General features: G+C 37.9%; 1 protein-coding gene across 1 annotated transcript in view; it reads left to right on the top strand.

Annotated features, from left to right (window-relative positions):
* POL{LAMBDA} (DNA polymerase lambda (POLL)) overlaps positions 1–18,347 on the top strand; it is a 238,720-nt gene extending 220,373 nt beyond the window's left edge. Inside the window, exons 13-14 of the mRNA XM_089833317.1 lie at positions 17,497–17,578; positions 17,888–18,347. Coding sequence (XP_089689443.1) covers positions 17,497–17,578; positions 17,888–17,986 — 181 coding nt within the window. The 3' untranslated portion in view covers positions 17,987–18,347. The remainder of the gene's footprint in view (positions 1–17,496; positions 17,579–17,887) is intronic.
* The last annotated feature ends 2,323 nt before the right edge of the window (positions 18,348–20,670 follow it).

Raw genomic sequence — 20,670 nt, 5'->3', positions numbered from 1 at the left:
TTTGTGGATGTATATGGTTGAGTTTTGAAATATTCAATCGATGTAAAAGTGCTGCAGTATTCATTCACCCCGCACCCCACTCCCGCTCAGTATTGACTATGTCTGATAGATTATGTATCTTGTTCTTTACCAGTAACAATGTGATATATGTTTATGCTCTCTTTCATCTACTAACAACTATTACATGTTCTTAGCATCAATTACTTAGTCCAAGAACAGGGACATTACATGGATATATTCTTATCAAAGAGATTTAAATGTCTACAAAAGGAAGATGACATGGATCCTACTCGGAAACTATGGCACAAAATTGAGGGCCCCATGATTATTAACATATATGAAATATTGTCAAAAGATTTCAGTTTTAGCATTTCCCTTGAGTTCTTGACGTACTCGAGAGCCAGTATGAAACAAACTCCAAATTAGTACATAAGAGGAAATCAAGGAGCAAGCTCCAAAATAATCATTAATGATAGCATAACATAAATTGGAATGAGAACGACAAGAAATTGCTAAAACAAAGGACGAAAAAGAGATGGTACTTGTGGGTTGAAGATGTATCTATGATTGCAATTTATGCCCAAGAAACATTTAGACAATTTTCTGAACTAATTGACTTCTATAATGATGATTTGAAATGTATGTAAATGCTTGGACTATGTGATGGTATCTTGAAGAATAATTCATCAAAAATTGACCCCCACATGGAGGAATAATAAGAAAACTCAATGCATTGACTACATTAAGGTTGACCAAGGAACATTTGAAATCCCTTGTTCCATTAACTTCATTGATGGGTCGATACTTGATTGGTGATCATAAGAAAGAGTCTTCTAATTTGCACGTGGAAAATCTAGGAAAGGCCAACATGAATACCATTGAGCAATGGATGTATTCACCAAGCTGTCACTTCATCACACTTTAAAAAAATGGAGATGGTTACCTTGAGGCATTTGAAGCTTGATGAAGAGAAGTTTAACCAATCATTCCTACAGGGACAATTCAAAGCATGTAAATTTACTTGTTATCCTTTCAACACTTTGCTATAATGGAAAGTACTTTACAGATGTAGAAGATGTGAAGGATACAATTTGCAGTGAAGGATTCCTAGATCTTTCAACTAAAATACAAATTTGTCATTGCACAAAGGAGAGGAATCTTGGGTAGTCAAAACACTCCATAGTTCATCATGATGGAGGATGCCACTTTTTTGTTTCATTTTGGATTTCAACATTGACAATTATGACTTTGTATTCATTGACCATGATCTTCAGTAGAAATGAAATGATTGGGCAAAAGATTATGACAGTTTATGAATACATTTAGCATAATCAAGCCAATCTTTCTTCTTTGTCTGTAATGTTCCCGTCATAAAATCATTAATTAATCAAACCTTTGTTCTTGGGTCGATTCATTTAGTCTATCTTGGACCCATTTTTATTTTATTATTTCCGTAGGTTTGGCCGTTAGCTATATTTGTAAACCCTCGAGAAGTTCCTCTGAAGGGTATTTAAGCACAGCATGTAGGAAATAGTTGGTATGCGTTTTGGATTACTTCTTTGTACTGCGAATTCCTGTTGGAGTTCTGGATTGTTCGTCATTTCGAAAGTGAAAGATCTTCCTCATTTGGCTCTTGCAGTTTCAGTGGGATTCATCCCTCATCCTATTTTGTCACTATATTTCTTGGCTCGAATCTCGCAAATTGGAGCATCATTATTGTTTACAACATACACAACTTCTGGAATATATTTGTGTTTGGACAACATTAGTATATATATTATTGTTTGTGTATTTGGCAAGTGTGTATTCGACTATCTCCTGGATATTGTTTCCCCTCTAATCCATCACCATACCCACATCCCACAACCATCGTACGGCCTCCAACCCATCTTATGCAGTCCATCATCACCTTACAACCTAGTCCATATTGTATGGACTTTCACTCTGACCGTACGACCTCCAGATTCATCACCGTATGGCCACCCTACAAGCACTGTATGGCCTTTTCTTTCCCAATTATCATTCAACCATTAGTCACCCTACCTTACAACCTCTAACTAGCCGTACGGCCAACACTTCTTCCACTCTTAGACTGTACGACCAACTTGCTCACCTGCTCCAACCATATGGTCACCTGAATAGTAGTGTACAACCAATTTGAAACCTGAGTCTAGGCATTTAGCAAGCCATGTTGGGGTTAGGAACACTACAGTGGTATCAGAGCCAATGATCCTGCCAGCCTATGGACAGTGAATGAGAGTTAATAGCTGGAAGAGAAGAAGATCTCATTCAGTTGATAGAATGAAGGAACAAGAACCCACTGCTGCCGAACTCATTGCGCTACTAAGAGATCTTTCGAAGAACTAGGCACAAATCAATAATACTCAACAACGTATGGAAGAAACTCTTAGGAAATTGGTAAACAATAAAATATCTAGTGAATAAAATGGCCACAATACAGACTTGGTGCTGAGTAAGGAAAACCCTAATCCATCACACTCTTGACCTTCCATGTTGTCTTTCCCTCCATGGACGAAGGTACCACACGGAGGAAAGTAGACAACCTTTGAGGAAGTTCAAGAACAGTTGAGAGAAGACTAGAAGAATGTAAATTTGGAGGATATATCCTACAAATATTAGATAGAACTAAGAATGAGATATTATGGAGGTAGAAACTGATTTAACGATGATCTCAAAAGGAAATTGATTAAGGTCAATCTATCACCATTTGATGGATCCAGGTCCATATCTGCTCAACCATGGGTAATGAAACAAATGTAGAAGAAGAAGCAATCAAATTATCGGCACTACACTTAGAGGGTGTGGCACATGAATGGTGGCATCATGGCGCCATCACACTAGGGCATGACCAAATAAATACTTATGCGGAATTCATTGAAAGATTGATAGATCGATTTGATGGTAAAGATCCAGAACTTAATTTTAAAGAATTGGCACAACTAAGGCAAACTGGATCGGTTGACTAGGACATCACAAAATTTCAGAAACTCCCTATTTTGGACATTTCCGAAAGGAGATGGATAGTGCTCTTCATGGACGAATTGACAAAACCACTCAAGGGTTGGGTAAACGAGTTCAATCCCACCACCCTTTCGGAGGCTATAAACAAGGCGCGGAGCATGGCATCATCATTGACATCATCCTCTTGAGTTTACTCACACTCCAAACTGCCGGTATTTCCAAAGGACAAAGATAAGAAACTTTGCCAAAGAAGCCTTCATTGGACGAAGCTACCAGACAAGAGCAACGAGGAAAGAAATTATGCTTCAATTGCAAGGGACCATGGGAGCTTGGGCAAAATACACTACATTGAAGTCATATCCGATGATGAGGACGATTAGGAGGATCTACCCACAAAAGATGACCATCCCCACGAGGACACCAAAATGGTTAATCTAAATTGTACAGAGAGAATTGCAGCACTAGTATAGCGCGGAGGAACCATTGCCCTACCCGGGAGCCCAAGACGTATAGTCTTTCATGTACAAGGAACTCTTTATAGACAAAGGGTCATGGTGATCCTCGATAGCAAAGCCACTCTAAACTTCATAAACTCATCTTTGGTGAAATGAAGAGGTCTACCTATTGAAACACACTTTGGATTCTAGGTCAAGGACGCTACAGGGATACTCTTGTCCTTTACGAATTGCGTTCCCCAACTGAGTATCACCATGGCTAACCACACTGTGATGGAGGATTTCTTTATAGTGGACCTAGATGATATGGAGGTTATTCTAGGCATATAGTGGATGGAGACACTTGAAGAATACACTGAAAGCTTCAAACAGATGGACTTCACTTTTTTTATCGATGAGAAGAAGGTTATTCTCTGTGGAATACCCAATGATGCATTGACGGAAGTTTCAACACAATGGATGGAGGCAATTTTTTGGCATAATGACATTGCATGGGCTGCACATTTTTTCATTTTGGCGAATCCTATAGAAGGACAACAGACACCCCACCGGGATGATGATCTTCAAAATATTTTGAGTACCCATGATAAGGTTTTTATAGACATTCTACCTGACATACCCCCCCATCGCAGGTTTGAACATACCACTGAGTTGGAGGTTGGCGCCAAGCCAGTTATCACAATGCCATACTGTCATCCCAAAAAATTCAAAGATGAGATTGAGAAGACGATTCAGGAGCTACTTGAGAAAGAATGGATCTGTCCCAGTTCTAGCCCTTTTGCGTCATCAATGATCTTAGTAAAAAAGGATGGGACAATGGGCATGTGTGTGGACTATTGTATGCTGAATAACAAGACAATAGAAAACAAATACCCTATTCCCAATATCAATGAATTGTTGGATGAGTTGCATGGTGCAGTTTATTTTCTAAAATATATCTCTATTCTAGATACCATCAGATCCGCATGTGGGAAGAAGACATAGAGAAAACGGCTTTTTGTTGTCACTATGGGCATTATGAGTTCTTGGTCATGTCGTTCGGATTAATGAATGCACTAGCTACTTTTTAGTCTTGCATGAATCGCATCTTCAACAAACAAATGCGTAAGTAATTGTTGGTATTCTTTGATCATATCCTTATTTACAACAAAACTTGGGAAGAACACCTGAAACACTTAAATGAAGTCCTAGGGATCATGAAGGCTCAGTCCTTCTTCGCCAAGCAATCCAAGTGTGAATTCAGAATGACAGAAATATTATACCTAGGGCACGTTGTTAGTAAATATGAAGTTCAGTGATTTGTTGTCTATTATGGGAAAATACGTTTATGATTTGTTTACAAATCATTGAAGTTTATGGGACATAAGACAAAAGAGGGATACTAGTTTATCAGATTATAATAATAAGAATGTAACATCCAACTTTTCTACCCCTTAATTTCTCTATATTTTAACATTTGAAAATAAGCAATCTGCATATTCATATGCATGGGATTAACTGTTATAATAGATTAACGGATTTTTATGAAAGGAACTAGCAAATGGAGATTTACTTCATTTATTCAATTAAACTAAAAATTAAATTTCATGAAAAATAGAGATCTTTAATTAGATGATACATTTAAATATCACTTCATATATGTGAAAGGGAATAAATGCAACTGGAACATAAATAAATACATATCTAATAGAACTTAAATGAGAATGAAAGGAGATTCAAATACCTACTTATTCCTATTGGGATAAAATTGCAGACTTGTTCCATCTTGTGCAAGTCTTGGCATTGGTGGAGAGGATAAGTATTTTTAGAGCCTTAATCACCCAACCACATTCCTAGTGCATCTTCCTCTCACTCTTAATTGAGAACGACCCTACCCTGCACGGGATAAGGTAGGGGAACAACAACTTGTCCTGCCAGCTAAGCATCTTGGTGTTTGTGTGTCAACAACGCAACTGGCTAGATTGTGGAACCTTCCTATCGGTCTATCCATCGGACTGCAAGTTATGCTGACCTCTAGAGATCACAGCAACATCATTTTCCACTAATCCTACCTTGGCTAGGGATTTACATGGACACTATGTGCTTGATCACGCACCGCTCGACTTGACAAACAAGACCACATCCAATTTCTATCTTAAGTTACTTTTCTGATGTATAATTTATTACGGATCCATTCTCTTAATTTGGAGGGATATTCCCATAATCCATGTTCACAGTCTACACCTTTCGTCTCAACGATGCTTGACCATCCTTGATGTGATTGTCCATTAATCATGGAATTTGCAGGTTGTTTGTATAGTAATAAGTTCCTTGCCCTATGAGAGATTGTTTAATGATATCAAGAGTAAAATATGGCTTTTAGAAGAATTCATTATTATACTATAAAGGGTACTCCTTGTCTCAGAGGCATATGTAACTTAATGCTCCTGTACAAGGGTGTACAACTTGTACAGGTTTTTATTTTTAATTTTAAGAAAGAAAACCACTTTGTATTAAAAGACTAGTTAAAAACATATGTCATGGCTCTGAGTCGGGTCGACGTATGTATTCCTCATCCATTTGTGCTTTGCCACTAGAATTCATATAATATTTCGTCTTACAATAGAAACTAATATTGACATTTGTACTTAGGCAAAAGCCTACAACGCAACGGTAACTTGCGAGCCTCTCATGTGGGAGGTCTTGGGTTCGAATCTACCTTCGCTTAACATATAATAATAATTAATATCAACAAATAATAATAATTAATCTAGGCTTCGGCCGTTTACCAATAAAAATAAAATAAAATATTGACATTTGTACTCACAACTAAGAATATTTAATTGATTATTATATAACTGAATAATAATTATTAATATAATCAAATTACCTTTAGATATTAACTAAACAATATTAGTTAACAAATGAAAATTTATAATAATATAAATAATACTGTATAAATAAATAATCGCTAAATAATAAACAAAGAATTAAATAAGCTAAATAATAAATACCCAAATGCACTACCGATTACCGTATCTAACAAAAGGACTCAACCCTATCACACATCACAACCTTTACAAGTTGATCGACATATATAAGCAACAACTATTAATCCATTTGATATAGACCGCACAAACATTTTTAAAAGGATAGTTTAAATATACATATACTCTTGCGCTAAGGAATTATTAAATTATAAAGGAGAGTTCATATATTCGCATGCTATTTGATTCTTGGCATTAACTATCACATGTGGTCAAGAATTTATAAAGAAATGGATGATATCACCAACTCACCAAATCGGACAAAAGGAATTTGAAAATAGAATCTATAAAAAAAACATTTAAATAAAGAGGGGGATGGTTTTATTGGCTCATTCCAATTATCAAAGGCAATTGAAATCAAATGGGAAATGCATAAACCCATATTGCCATTCAATGGGCAACACATATTAAACCCATAAAGATATCATTAAAAAGGTCCACAAACATAAGGGAATCGCTTGGAAGAGGTTAAGATGATGATACCATCCAATAAAATAATAATAAGATAAATGCAGCCATCAAAGTGATGATATTATTATTAAAATAGTATAGAAAGGGAAAAAAACAACAATTAAAATGGAGAAAGCTTAAAGTTTTATATTGCAGCCAATAAGATATAGAGGGTAAGTGCATACTCGTAAGGGGAAGTGGTGTTTTTTAATATATACAAAGACGGAAGCAAGATGTAGAAGATTTAAAGCATGGAGAAAATATATGAAATTAATTAAGAGGGAGGGAGTTAAAAGATATAAGAGCCTTTCCATTATAGTTACAAATGTTTTAATTAAGTGAACATAAAAAATATAATCAAAGTATTATATAATTATTGATCCCAATAATTATTAAAGAGTATTAATTTCTTATATAATAATACACAATAATAATCCTAAGAGGGGAGGATGAATTAGGATTATACTGAAATCTTTTGCCAATTTAATTTATTGCTAAACTTGTGTTAAATATTTCATCAGTGTACCATAATATCAACAACAATAATCAAATAAACACAATCCACAAGAAGAGTACAAAAGATATAACGTGGAAACCCAACTCGGGAAAAACCACCAACACCCAGACTGCTAGAAGCTACTATCCTAATCCAGTCTCACCAATCTTTCTTCAAATACAACTTTAAGGGCTTCAACCCTTAGCAGCAACAACCCCTTTTTCAGAGCTACAACTCTTTTAAACTGAGCACCCACCTAATCTATACAAGTATCTAACTCATTGACAAATTAGAATCCAAAACACATTCCAGTTTGCTTTAAAACATTATGTTATCTCTATACAAAGATTGAATTGAATTTCTAAAAGTTTGGCTTAGGTCTGATATTGCTTTACTGAACATCAAAACATCTCCTTTTTAAAATTCATATTGTAATTGAACTTCTAATAACTATCAAACCAGGAACAATTGTTTCACAGACATTTTTTTCAAAATCTCAAAATAAAATTTTCAAATCCTGTGACATGTCAAATTTCAACATACAACTAAATCAAATATACCTGCCCTGTACATTGTCACAAATCTTCTTCTGAACTTCTCTGTTGATCTCTGTTCTTGATGTATTTGGTTCTCTGATTTTATACAATCTCAAAAAGTTGTTTTCATCTGTATGCTCTTCTAATAATAATATATACTTTCAATACCTTTTTCTGTTCATGTAATCGGCTTCTTCTCCAAAACATATTCTATTTGAGTACAATCTAAAATGGACACAATAATACGAAATATATAGAGGATGATTTAGTTGAAATTTGTTCCAACTTCTTTCACTTTGTAATAAAACTGTCCTCTAACAAAATATTAAATATATTAATATGAAACACGTCACCACTAAATAAACTGATGCACCATTTCAATATTTTATTGTGTCACCAAAACTTTAATAGGACTATTTCATTATCATCGGGCTGCCACAGCTCGATACTAGTAAATATTAAGACAAACTTCTTTTGTTCTTTCCCAATTTTGTCTTTTGTCTTTTCCCAGTTTTGTCTTTTGTCCTTTCTAAACCTTGTCTTTATTACTTTCTTTTACATGACCAAACAAAATTTCATCTGTAGTGCCTTGTGAATATATTTATTGTCACTTCTAAACAAAATTCATTTCCTGTAGTTCTTTGTCAAACATTTTGAAGAATGATTATCGCACAGTGTTTATTTTTAAATATTCATGAGGCTGCGAATGTATCTTTTGCTATCCAACTACGCTGCAACAGTTGCTGTAAGTTCTTCATTCATAACCAGTCTGTATAACATTGTTCTATCACCTGATATGCAACCCTATGTATAATATCAACAAGATATCTTCCAGCCACCACATATTTGTTTAGATACAAAGCTTGCTGTGAGTCTATACAGAACAGTAATGTGAAGAACAGAGTATTCAGATTCACACAGGTATGTACAAGATATTCATTTCATGGTTTGATATTCATCTAGAAAAGAGTCTATTTGACATCAATGACACTTAACAATCTCCCCCTGTCATTGATGGCGAAATACTGTCACAATGCTGCAAAAACTCCATAAATTTGAACATTTGAGCTATATAAATCTGAACTACACCATCAAATCTAAACCACGCAATCTGGAATCATCTGAGAAAATCTTAGAATCATCACGTACTGTCACTTATCAATATGTAGCTTACTCCCCCTTTGAGATCAATGACAAGGGGTTGGGAACACAATAAATGCTCCCCCGATGTTCATGCCTTGTGGCAAGAGCTTAGTGTGGCATACCCACAACTCCAAGTGCTTCTCAAAGATGTTCAAAGGTAGTTGCAGGTAAGGGCTTTGTAAAGATATCTGCCACCTGTTGTTTAGTGTTCACATATTCCAAAGTCAAACACACTTCACCATCAGCAACATGCTCTTTCAAAAAATGATACCTTATAGAAATATGTTTAGTACGAGAATGCTGAACAGGGTTTTTAGAGATATTAATGGCACTGGTATTATCACAATATATAGGAATAGGCCCATTGAAAACAATCTGCAAGTCCAACAATGTTTGTTTCATCCACAACACCTGTGTACAACATGCTACAGCAGCAATATTTTCAGATTCAACAGTAGAGAGTCACGGATTCCTGTTTCTTGCTAAGCCATGCAACCAACCTGTTACCCAAAAAGAATGCTCGCCCACTAGTGCTACGTTTATCGTCCACACTACCTGCATAGTCAGCATCTGTATATGCAACAAGAGAAAATTGATCATCATTAGGATACCATAGGCATAAACCAAATTCAGAAGTGCCTTGTAAATACTTGAATATACGCTTCACTGCATTAAGATGAGAAACTTTAGGAGCAGCCTGAAATCGAGCAGCCATACATACTGCTTGCATTATATTTGGTCTAGATGCTGTTAGATAGAGTAAACTACCAATCATTGACCTATATTGTTGTTGGTTTGTTGCTGGAGATTCATCATCTTTACTAAGTTTACAACCTGTAATCATAGGAGTACTCACAGGTTTACAAGAATCCATCTTAAACTTCTTGAGCATCTCTTTTGTGTATTTAGTTTGAGATAAGAAAATGCCATCTTTCAATTGAGAGACTTGAAATCCAAGAAAGTAGGAAAGTTCTCGTAACATCGACATTTCAAACACTGTTTGCATTTCAATTGCAAACTCTTGACAGATTTTATCATCACCCCCAAAAATTATGTCATCAACATATACGACCACAACAAAAATCTGATCATTAATAGACTTAAAATACATATTACTACCTGCATTACCTTTGTGAAATCCATGCTCAATAAGATGCTGATCAAGTCTAGAGTACCAGGCCCTGGGGGCTTGTTTTAGACCATAGAGTGCCTTTTTGAGCTTGCAAACATACCCTTCTTTACTTGGACAACCAAATCCTTCTGGCTGTTCCATGTACACTTCTTCGTTTAAGTAACCATTCAGAAAGGCTGATTTTACATCCATCTGTCATACTTTAAATTTTTTATATGCTGAAAATGCAAGAAACATGCGTATAGCTTCTAGTCTAGCAACTGGAGCAAACGTCTCCTCAAAATCAACTCCCTCTATTTGACCATAGCCTTCACATACAAGTCTGGCTTTATTACGGGCTGTTTGACCATTTTCATTTTGTTTATTTTTGAAGACCCACTTAGCACCTATTACATTTTTGTTTGTAGACCGTGGAACTAACTCCCAAGTTTGATTTTTCTTGATTTGATTTAATTCTTCTTTCATTGCTTTAATCCAGCATTCATCTGCACTAGCCTCTTTATAAGTTTTGGGTTCCATTCCTGAGATTAAGGATAAGTAAGCATTTTCAAAATATGCATCTTCATTATAATATTTTACATCTTTCCTTCTAGTTTAAACCCCTTCATGTTTACCACCAATTATTAGTTGTTCTGGATGATTTTTCTTGACAAATTTAGATGGACTTCTAATTGGATTACCATCTTCATTATTTTTAAAAGAAATCCCACTTGCATTATTTGATGATGCTTCTACTAATTCCATAGAATTAGTAGGTACTGAAGTAACTCCATTATTAGATGCTGAAGTTGTTCCATCAGAATTACTTGTACAAACATTTGTAGGAACAGTATCAAATACATTTTCAGAATTAATCATGCCATCACCAGAATTGTCTTTATTTAGTTGTTCATCAAATCTTACATGGACACATTCAACCATAGCTTGCAAACTCTCCGAGTACTCACAGAGTTTCCGAGTACTCCCAAGTTTTTTGCTGCGCGAGTACTCTCAAGTTTAACTCTCGCGTATTTATAGATGTAAAAAAATGTAGGTAAAAATGTTGATGCACGGAAACCATTGGATTAGATACATTTTTCACATCATTTTAGTGCTATAAAACTACACATTTTTTGTATTGAAATGTCAATTACTAATTTAATACAATTTGTAATTGTATTCTACAAAAAAATATGTTTCTTCAAGAGACTTTAAATTTTTGTACTTTCTAATTTGCCGAGATTTCCCCTGTTTACTGTACTGGTAAAGAAATCAATGCATATAGACAAGGGAACAGAATAGCAGAATTATATTTGCAATAGTAGATGAAAGATGATTTACAATGATCCCAGACGGGATATAAATACTATCGCCGAACCTTTGTGAAGGAGTCCGTCGGCCACAATATTACATTCGCTACAAACTATTTACCCGTCGGCTACAAAATAGAACACATCGTTGACAGTCAATCCGTCGGCTACAGAAACATTGTCGGAACCATCCAGTTGGCTAACACCATCCCCCCCCAAAAAAATAGTGGTCTCCTGACAACTAACAAAATTAGGAGACAACTTACAGACCACAGAAGAAATACTAGAGAGAAGGGGGAGTCCCAGAAGTGTGTTGTTGGCAACGTGACTCGTACACCTGCTCTGTCCTGATGCGGAGATCTGTCTGAATCTGAGAATCAACCTCGACGGCCTCCTTTAGAAGAAGCACCGCATCCATAGCCTGCCTCCTAGCTAACTGCATCTCTTGCTCAGCCGCATCCTTATCTCGAACCACCACCTCTGTACCTTGCTTAGCCACGTCCCTCTCCTGCACCGCTACTGCCAAATCGGCCAGTAGTGTTGCCTACTCTGCGGCCCATGCTGCTTGCTGGTCGGCCAAGTCGGCGGCTAGCTTCTGTCTAGCCTCACTCTCAGCTACCAATGATCTCTCTGCTGCAACCTTGTCCGCCTCCACACGCTGACGACCATAGTAAACATCTTTGTACAATCCCACAATCTCATGTGCCAGCTTCATCATAGGGGTGTCACTGGGTCCCAATTCTGGCTCAGCAGCCCAATCTGCCAACATCTCAGCTATCTCCACCATCGGCCAGCCCCTGTCTACAAAACAAGTCTTAAATCGTCGAGGACAGATCCCACGGATATATGCTCTGATCAAATGCCACTCCCTTCGCCAAGTTAGGGCCTGAATTGCACATCATGTCCTTTCTTCAACGCAGACTTCATAGTCCTGAGGTAATCCCGGCACCTATCCTTATTCGACCCGTAATCCTCCTTGGCAAAGTCCTCCAATGACCATTTCGCATCACTGTTCTCCTCCTCATTAGCAGGAGCCATGCCCACATCCGGTGTCGCCTTCTCTGCTATTGGCGCAACCACGGCATGTGGCATTCCCTCCTCCTGAAGCTGAGGCTTTGGTACTGCTAGTGATGTTCCTGAATGCCTAGCAGACTGAATGGATGGACCCCGCTTGGCAGGAGTGAGTCAGAACTGCTGCCTCAGAAACTCACTAGCTCTATCCATCACCTCCGGTTGGTCGGACTGCGCGAGCTCCATGTTCTCCTCCGGTACTGGCTGGGCTAACTCGGCCTCTGCTAAAAAAGATGACGAAACAATGACAACTGCATCACAATCAATGACCTCCAACCGAACTTGCGGCTCAGATTCCGGCGGTGGCAACTGTGCTCTCTGTGATACTGCGACAGTGACATCTGGTGGTAGAATTGGAATCACCTCCGCTACAGCCGTTGGTAATATCTCGGCGACTGTCCGTGGGATAACATCTGTCACTGTCTGTGGGACCATCTCCGTCATTGTCCGTGGGACATCTGCCTCTGTTGGAGGAGTCAAGGACCGAGGCATGGCGCTGACCAAACGTCGGAATGACTGTCGAAAAGGTAGTCAAGTGTGTCGAAGTTGACAGCTAAGGAGGGGTAAAGAATGTGGGCCCACTACCCGCTGCCTCACCATCAACTTCCGCCGATGTGCTCATCTCTTCTTCCATGGACTTAGCCCCATCACTCATCGAAGTGCCCTCCCGTCCGCTATCTGTCTCTCCGGAAGCAGCCAATCCGCAGAGTACTTTCTTGTGACCTGCTACTGATCCCCCTGTATCCAAGTGTCGCCAGTAGAATATGGGAGGCTCCCCGTCTGCCAAATTGCCCCTTGGAGGAGCCTCAAAACCATCCAGTGGAATCTGGCTAGTTGCAGCCTCCAGAAACAGCCCGATGGCATGGTGTGGCATAAAAAATGTTCGGTGTTGAAGCGTCATGAATTCCTCCATCCTGTCGGCAAGCACTGAGGCCCAATCATTTACTACTCCCTGCATGATACCATTCATAAACACAATCTACGGAAAAGCTATATGTGAAGCTCGGGTGGCACCTGTCAACCTGCTCTTGATGACGTCCATGATACACCGCCAATGACCCTCCCGAAAGGTCCCTGCGAAGCCCTCTGCACTTTGTCCCTTGAACCGCTGTCTCCCTCTCCACAGGTGTAAGGTCCCTGCACACTAGATCTATCCAATGCTCCTTCCGTTCCCGTGACAGTTTATGATTCTTGATTTCCACTTTCCTCCCATCGGGGCCAGGGATGCCAAAAACCCTAGTGAAATCCCTAGGTTTAAAAGACACTGTCATCTGATGCTGCTTGTACAGGAATGTACTTGTTTTGCTCCGGGCGCTATATGTCTTTATCATGGTGCACAAAACGGATTCGAACAACCTGATGGAAAAGATGGGAAGCTGGATGGCCCAATGCACTTGTGCCCGTATCAAAATCTGTTTAATTTGGTCGGCCTCTAGGGTCTCCTGCCACCACTTCCGGCATTCGCTCCCACTAAGACTTTCAAACTGGACGGTGAGATAAGTGAGTTCTTTCTTGGTCTTCTGTTTCTTGCAACTGGAACTGGAGGGGCCTGCAACTCGAATTCCCGATGCCAAAACTCTTGAATTCTTTTCCATGTTAGCTGCTAACTGACTCTTCCACGGCTTCCGCTTGCCTGCCGATTCCATATGACGGTGGCCTCTTATTTCTTATTTCTTTTATAGTTCCGGTTACTCCCACGGCAACCCAATGAAGTTCCGCGGACAACTGCCTGTCCAATCCCTTGCAGGCCGAGAGGAAGAGAAATATGTGCAAAGTGTATTTATAGTATGTGGCGAAGATCCCGTCTGGAGGAGAATGTGATCTCAACAATTTTATGGCTGATGTGAGGTCAAAATTGAATGCACAAAATCTCCCTCCGCTATCACAAAACCTTCGGTAATATGCACTCCATTCTCCTCTTTACTTGCCTCCTGGAACAGCCGGTTCACAGATCCCCCAAGAGCCGTAGTCGTTTGGATCACCTGTGCAGAACAGGAATGGAGAGTTTCCGCATCCAAGCAAAAATTGTCCGTCTACTGGCCCGGACCACAAAAACTGTCACGACAGCACCACTGTATGCTCTTCTTGCATATATGTTCACAAATACCTGTGTTTCACGATTAAAATTTGGAACAATGCTCTTCTTGCATATATGTTCAGATTGCTTCAATATCTTCTCTAGTAAATCGCCGCTCGAATTGAGAGAAGCAGTCACCCGATTGGTCTTGGCAAGGCCGACAATATTTGATTGAAGATCCCCTTCACTGCCGCCAAATTATCAACCACACCTTTCACCTGCCTCTGCACCCGCACAACCTGCCGAGGTGTTCTGCTGGTGACGAAGGAATGAAGGAGTTTTTCTTATGGTGAAATCTGCAGATGGCGGGGTTCTTTTTGTTATAGCCCACGGACCTTTCCTTTTTACCAGCGGAGACTGCTCGCGGAGTCTTCCTGGCGGAAATGTCTTTTACCTACGGCCTTTCTGCGGAGGGATTTAGAAGTTTTATTGAGATGGCCCTTTACAAACTGACTTTGGATTTTTCCTCAAACACTTATTGTGCAACCATTTATGCATGTAGGTATAGTGAATAACAACAATGTTCAAAAAAAATAATCGTTATTTGCATTCATAAATGATTTGTACAACCATCTAAGGGAAATAGCAAGGAATGCTAGATAACAGTGTCTCAGCACATACAGACTGCACTTAGATTTATTTAAAGAAAATCAAGGAATACGCAATGCATGAATATTGAATAGCAACTTTTTTGTTCAGTCCGTAAACTTGCTGATGGCTGTCGAATTTATCCTTGTCGGCTCTTACTAAAATCGTGTTGAGTTGCCGACTCCAACGGCTAGGGATTGATGCACTTCTTGCTCTCATTGTAATGGCGTGCTGGTCGTTCCACCCAAATCAGAGAAGTTCGATTAAACTTGCCAGTTAATATAGGATCAAATCATACCCAGCTTTAGTTGCCGGATGCCCTCCATGACCACTTAGCTCACTGTCGGGGGTTTGCCCAGAATCACGCGAAATACCTCCGATTTTCCAGACTGGGTGCGGCTGCCGTTTTTGACCACTATAATTCGCCTTGGCTCACGATCGCGTGTCCGGTTATATTCTATCTGGCCCGAGGTTTAATCTTTAATAAGGCGCCAGTAATCATGTGACGCCGGTAGTTTTGATTGCTCGTATGTTAGCCGGGAGGAGACTCTGCTTGTGATTCGGGTTACTGAAAATAATTCCGCCTCCTTGCTTGAAACGAATTTCCCAAATCTTGCAATAACCACTGAAAATGGCGTTTTATTCCTCTAACTTAAATCCTTTGGATGTTGGCCCTAGGCCACAAATTTCGCCCAACTTGAAATAGCTGAATGCTACCTCCAAAGTGCAATAATTCGGGTGATATTCCACACCCTCAAAATTGCTTATCAATGGGAGTTATCATTCCCAAAGATAGTCTGAGAATTTGCAGACCAAATGGCTACAAATCGCTCCAAATGGAATAGAAATCTAATTCACAAAACTGCTTGCCTGAATGGGTGCCTCATGTCCTCTATTTATTCACTTTTTTGAGAAGTCACTGGAAGCTTCCGGAATTGTCTTTTATAATGTACTTTTTTTAATTGTTTAACTTTATAAAATTGAATAAATAACTTTATAAAGTTAAAGTACAACCTTAATTTAATATTAGAACAAGTAGGCCCCACTTACTGAATTATTATTCTCCGAGAGCAAAAAAATGTAACCATCTGGAAATAAAATTACTTTCTTTCCAAAATCATTTGCCTACGAGAGTCGATGATAGGCAAATTCCCCTGTTAAAGTTATGTCACTAGAAAGGGGACATGACATATACACCTTCAAGCTAACTTTCAATACAAAGTTTTCAAATTCATGGAGGCAATTTAACATCTAACAGATGTAACAAGACATTTGGAGTAAGCATTTATCAGTAAGAGAGCCATAATAAAGCTCTATTGAGAAAATTGACATGAATTTTGAATTAACAATCACAAATACCTGGTGAACTGTAATTTGAACATATGTAAGCATCATATTTACCATTGATTGATGATATTAAGTCCAAAAAGACATTTATGCTGCTCTGTATAAATTAAATAAATTAACTAAACTAACTGCACTTCTTCCCTGTGACTGCTTGCATAATCTAAAAGCTTTATTACAAATGGGGTAGCCAACTCAACCAATTTTGGAATGTGGTGCGGATTGTATATGCCTTGTGAAAGATGATTGAGTTGTCTGTCCTTCCAAATCCTCTGTGTTATTGTTCATTTTGATTGTTGCAGTAGCAGAGATGCATGTTGCTTTGGTGGAAGGACGCGATACGGGTGTTGTAAGCTTAGTGTGTGTGTGTGCTTTGTTTCCCTAGAGGATAGCACACACTGAGAAACTTCAGAGCTTATTCTTGCTGGAGTTTTGCCTATTCAGGATTTCTCCAGGGCAGACGGAGTTTCTCAGTCACTGCTGCATGTTTCTCTTGCGTTTGTTGGTCCCTGTTTTCTTCTCTACATATTAATCTAAACTCAGTGAACATGTTATACTGCTATGAACACTATGTTTCCTACAGGATACTCTGTTTGAGGGCATTTTGCAGTGTGAACAGGACGAAGTCTGTAGGTTTGTGACTGCTTGGGGAAATAACTTTGTAGTTTCCAGATCAGTATCATTCTTGGAGATGGAATATCTTGAATTCATTTGCAAACTGAGTGGATCATCTTAAATTTTCCATTTCTTAGAGAGATGTGGGACACTTCTCAACCTAACACAGATCCGTTGCAACTCTAAATCACAAATTTAAGTCATGCATTCTATTTTTGCATCAGTTTCTTCTTGCAATCGGATTTCTTTCTATGATCAAGCACTAATTATGTAAATTCAATATATTTTTCAGGTTGAGACTCCTGGCAGAACAAAAAGGCTACAAACTTGACGATACTGGCCTTTATCCAGTCACACAATCTGCAGGGAAAAAGGTATATCATTGAAACTAAAGACCTCAAAACTTTTCTGTATAATAGCAGGATCTTAACCTACAAGGATTCCAACTATATTGCCATGTGGAATTTGAATTTCAATGATTTCAACTGTAATAAAGTTTGTGTCCATTTTAGTTACTAGCATATGAATCTGTTTTAAGAGTAGTAAAGCTTTATATTGCATAATGAACTCTGTTTCTTTTAATGAAGACGCAAAAGTACTGTGTTTTGTGTAATCATTTTTTGCGTCATACAGACATGCTAGACCTTTTCATAATCAAAGTCAGTATTCAACATTCCTTGCAGGTTGCAAAGGGAAGTACAAGTGTCCGATGCAAAACAGAAAGAGAAGTTTTCGATTATCTTGGATTTCCGTGGCTTGAACCCCATGAGCGAAATCTGTAACGAGGGAAAATCAATTGTAATGAATATAATTTCATCGTAAATGTACATGCCTAAATTATATGTAGAGGGCAAGGTTCAGGTGATTTTGATCACTTAAATAAATGTGTGATCATTTGGATGATAAGTTTTTTGATTGTAAAGTCTGTGTGGATTGTACAAAAATGTTAAAGAACACAACTGTGAAAATCTGTATATATCTGGGAGACGTATAATGTTTATAGAGCCTTAATTTGGCTTGTATGAAACAGACTTTGAGATGCAAAATTGAGGTTGAGTGGCTAATCACATTATTCAAGTCTCCAAATTTGTCAAATACATTTTTCAGATCTTAATAGAGAAAGTTTATGATAAATTTAACATTCTTCGGAATTAACTGGTCTTAGGAACTATTATAAGTTGTTGAATGGGTGCTTTGGTTAGGTTTTGGACATGTCAAAATGTTGGTCCAAGATGCCAATGCTCAAATTGTAATTAATGACTCTTTCACAACACCACTTGATTTACAACGATCTATTAGACAGGGTTGCCCCATTACCCCCCTTCTTATATGTTCTTACAGCTGATGCCTTGGAATAGCTTCTTCAAGGTGCTAATCATATGAAACTCATCAAAGTGATTTCCATCCCTCAAAATAAGGTAGTTATTAACTCCCATTTTGCTGATGATAGATTGCTTTTCTTCAAAAATTCTGAATAAGAGTTATTTATTGGTTGGGATATCTTGGAATTACATTGTGCTATATCTGGTTTCCAGTTCACTCATAATAAAACTCAATTATAATAACTCATCTTGGACAGGTTCCAAAGTGGACTGCTAACGAATTGAGGCATATTACGCATGTGGAGATCACTAGATATTTGGGCGTCCCCTTCACTATCAGGGTTTCTCTTTCAAACATGGAATTGGTTTTGAAACACTCTTAAAGATAAATTATTCAATTGGAGTATCAAATCCATATCTTTGGTAGGAAAAATACGAGTTGCAAATAAATTTTGTATTGCTTCCCATGCTTATTACTCATCTTGTTGGATGCCATCACAGAGAAAGTTTGAGGATTTGAACAAACTTATAAAAAAAAATCTTTGGTATAAATGGGACGGTAATGCTGGATTTAGCATTGCTTCTTTGTCTCATTGCATTCAACTGAGGCATAAGGGCAGGTTGGGAATTATTGATCCTTAGCGTTGGAAGTATATAGCTTTGGTCAAGTGATCTCTGAGATTAATAAATCTGAATTTGTGTGTGTGTATGTTTCATTTGTGAAGATTTTGAATTACATTTTATATGATCATCAATATTACTATGGAAGTCAATTGTTATATGATTATTATATATTATCGATCATGCAAGTATCATGTGTGGGCAATGCACATTAGTGAATCAGTGCATTCATATACCGATCTGCATTAGCAGTTGTTAAGTGCTAACAAAACTATGACAAGTTACGGTGATGAATGGTCATTTCTCTAATTAGAGGCGTGCTCATTCACCCCCTTACCTTATCATATGTTTATATATTCAAAATGAATTCATTCTTGCAAGGATCAAAATCAATAAATACAAAGCAAGGTCTGGAGAATAATAAACAATTCGGTCATTAAAGCATTTCTTCTCTTTTGACACAATAGTACATATAATGGTCTGGAGTAAATCAAAGTCACAGGAATTGAAGTTTGAGTCTGCAATATATCAAACATTAAAACAATTAGATTCTGAAATTGAAATAAACTTGATAAACATTTACATGGTATCTGAGCCTAGGTAAGGAAGATCCTATTAAGTTTGAGACATTAGATTTATACCTTGATATTGCAGTCACGTATCATTCTTCAAGATGTTAAACATGATAAGATTTGAAGACTGCCTTGAAGGTGCTAACAACTTTGTATCTTGGAAGCTCTAAATGATGATTTTGGTAAAATAGAATAAGTTAGAATCATTTGTGAAAGAAAATAAGGAAGAACCTAAAGAAGAGCCAGAAAAGACCCAATGGATTGAGAATAATGAGAAAGTAATGAAACTCATAGTGGATGCAGTCCAGGACCACATAGTACCTATACTAACAAAACATTAAATTGCATATCTCATGTTCAAAACCCTCGAAAGAGCATTAGAAATAGACAACACAGGTAGAACCCTTGCTCTAAAGAGACAAATGAATAACATAAGCATGATCAAGGGAGAGTTGATAAATGCATTCTTCATGAAAATTATGGACATTGTGAAATAAATTGCCCTGAGTGAATAAAACAACAAGCCTCATTTGCCAAAGTTGGAAAGACAATCATAGAACTTGAGAAGTTTTCCTTATACTCAATATTGTCCAATCAAGTATCAAACAAATCCAACACATGGATAATTGATAGTGGATTGTCAAGGCACATCATAGGATACTAAGACAATCTAGAAACCATGCAAGTAGAATCAAATGAGGAAGTTGCAATTGGGGATGATTTTGCACATTTCATAAAAGGGCTTGGAACTTGCACTATCGAATTGAAATCAGGGAACTCTATTCAACTCGATGGACTACTATATGTGCTAGGCATTAAAAGAAATTTAATATCTATATCAGCTCTTGAAGATGATGGATACAAACTTGCATTCATGGAGGGTAAAGTCCTAGCATGGCCAAAGAATTCAACTATTAAGAATGCTCAAACTACAAGCACGAGACAAGGACT

This window comes from Cupressus sempervirens, chromosome 5, assembly GCF_028749045.1.
Source record: "Cupressus sempervirens isolate cs-2001-9-10 chromosome 5, ASM2874904v1, whole genome shotgun sequence".
Lineage (NCBI taxonomy): Eukaryota > Viridiplantae > Streptophyta > Pinopsida > Cupressales > Cupressaceae > Cupressus > Cupressus sempervirens.
The sequence above is the reverse complement of the archived record's forward strand: the minus strand, read 5'-3'. Positions and strand labels throughout refer to the sequence as shown.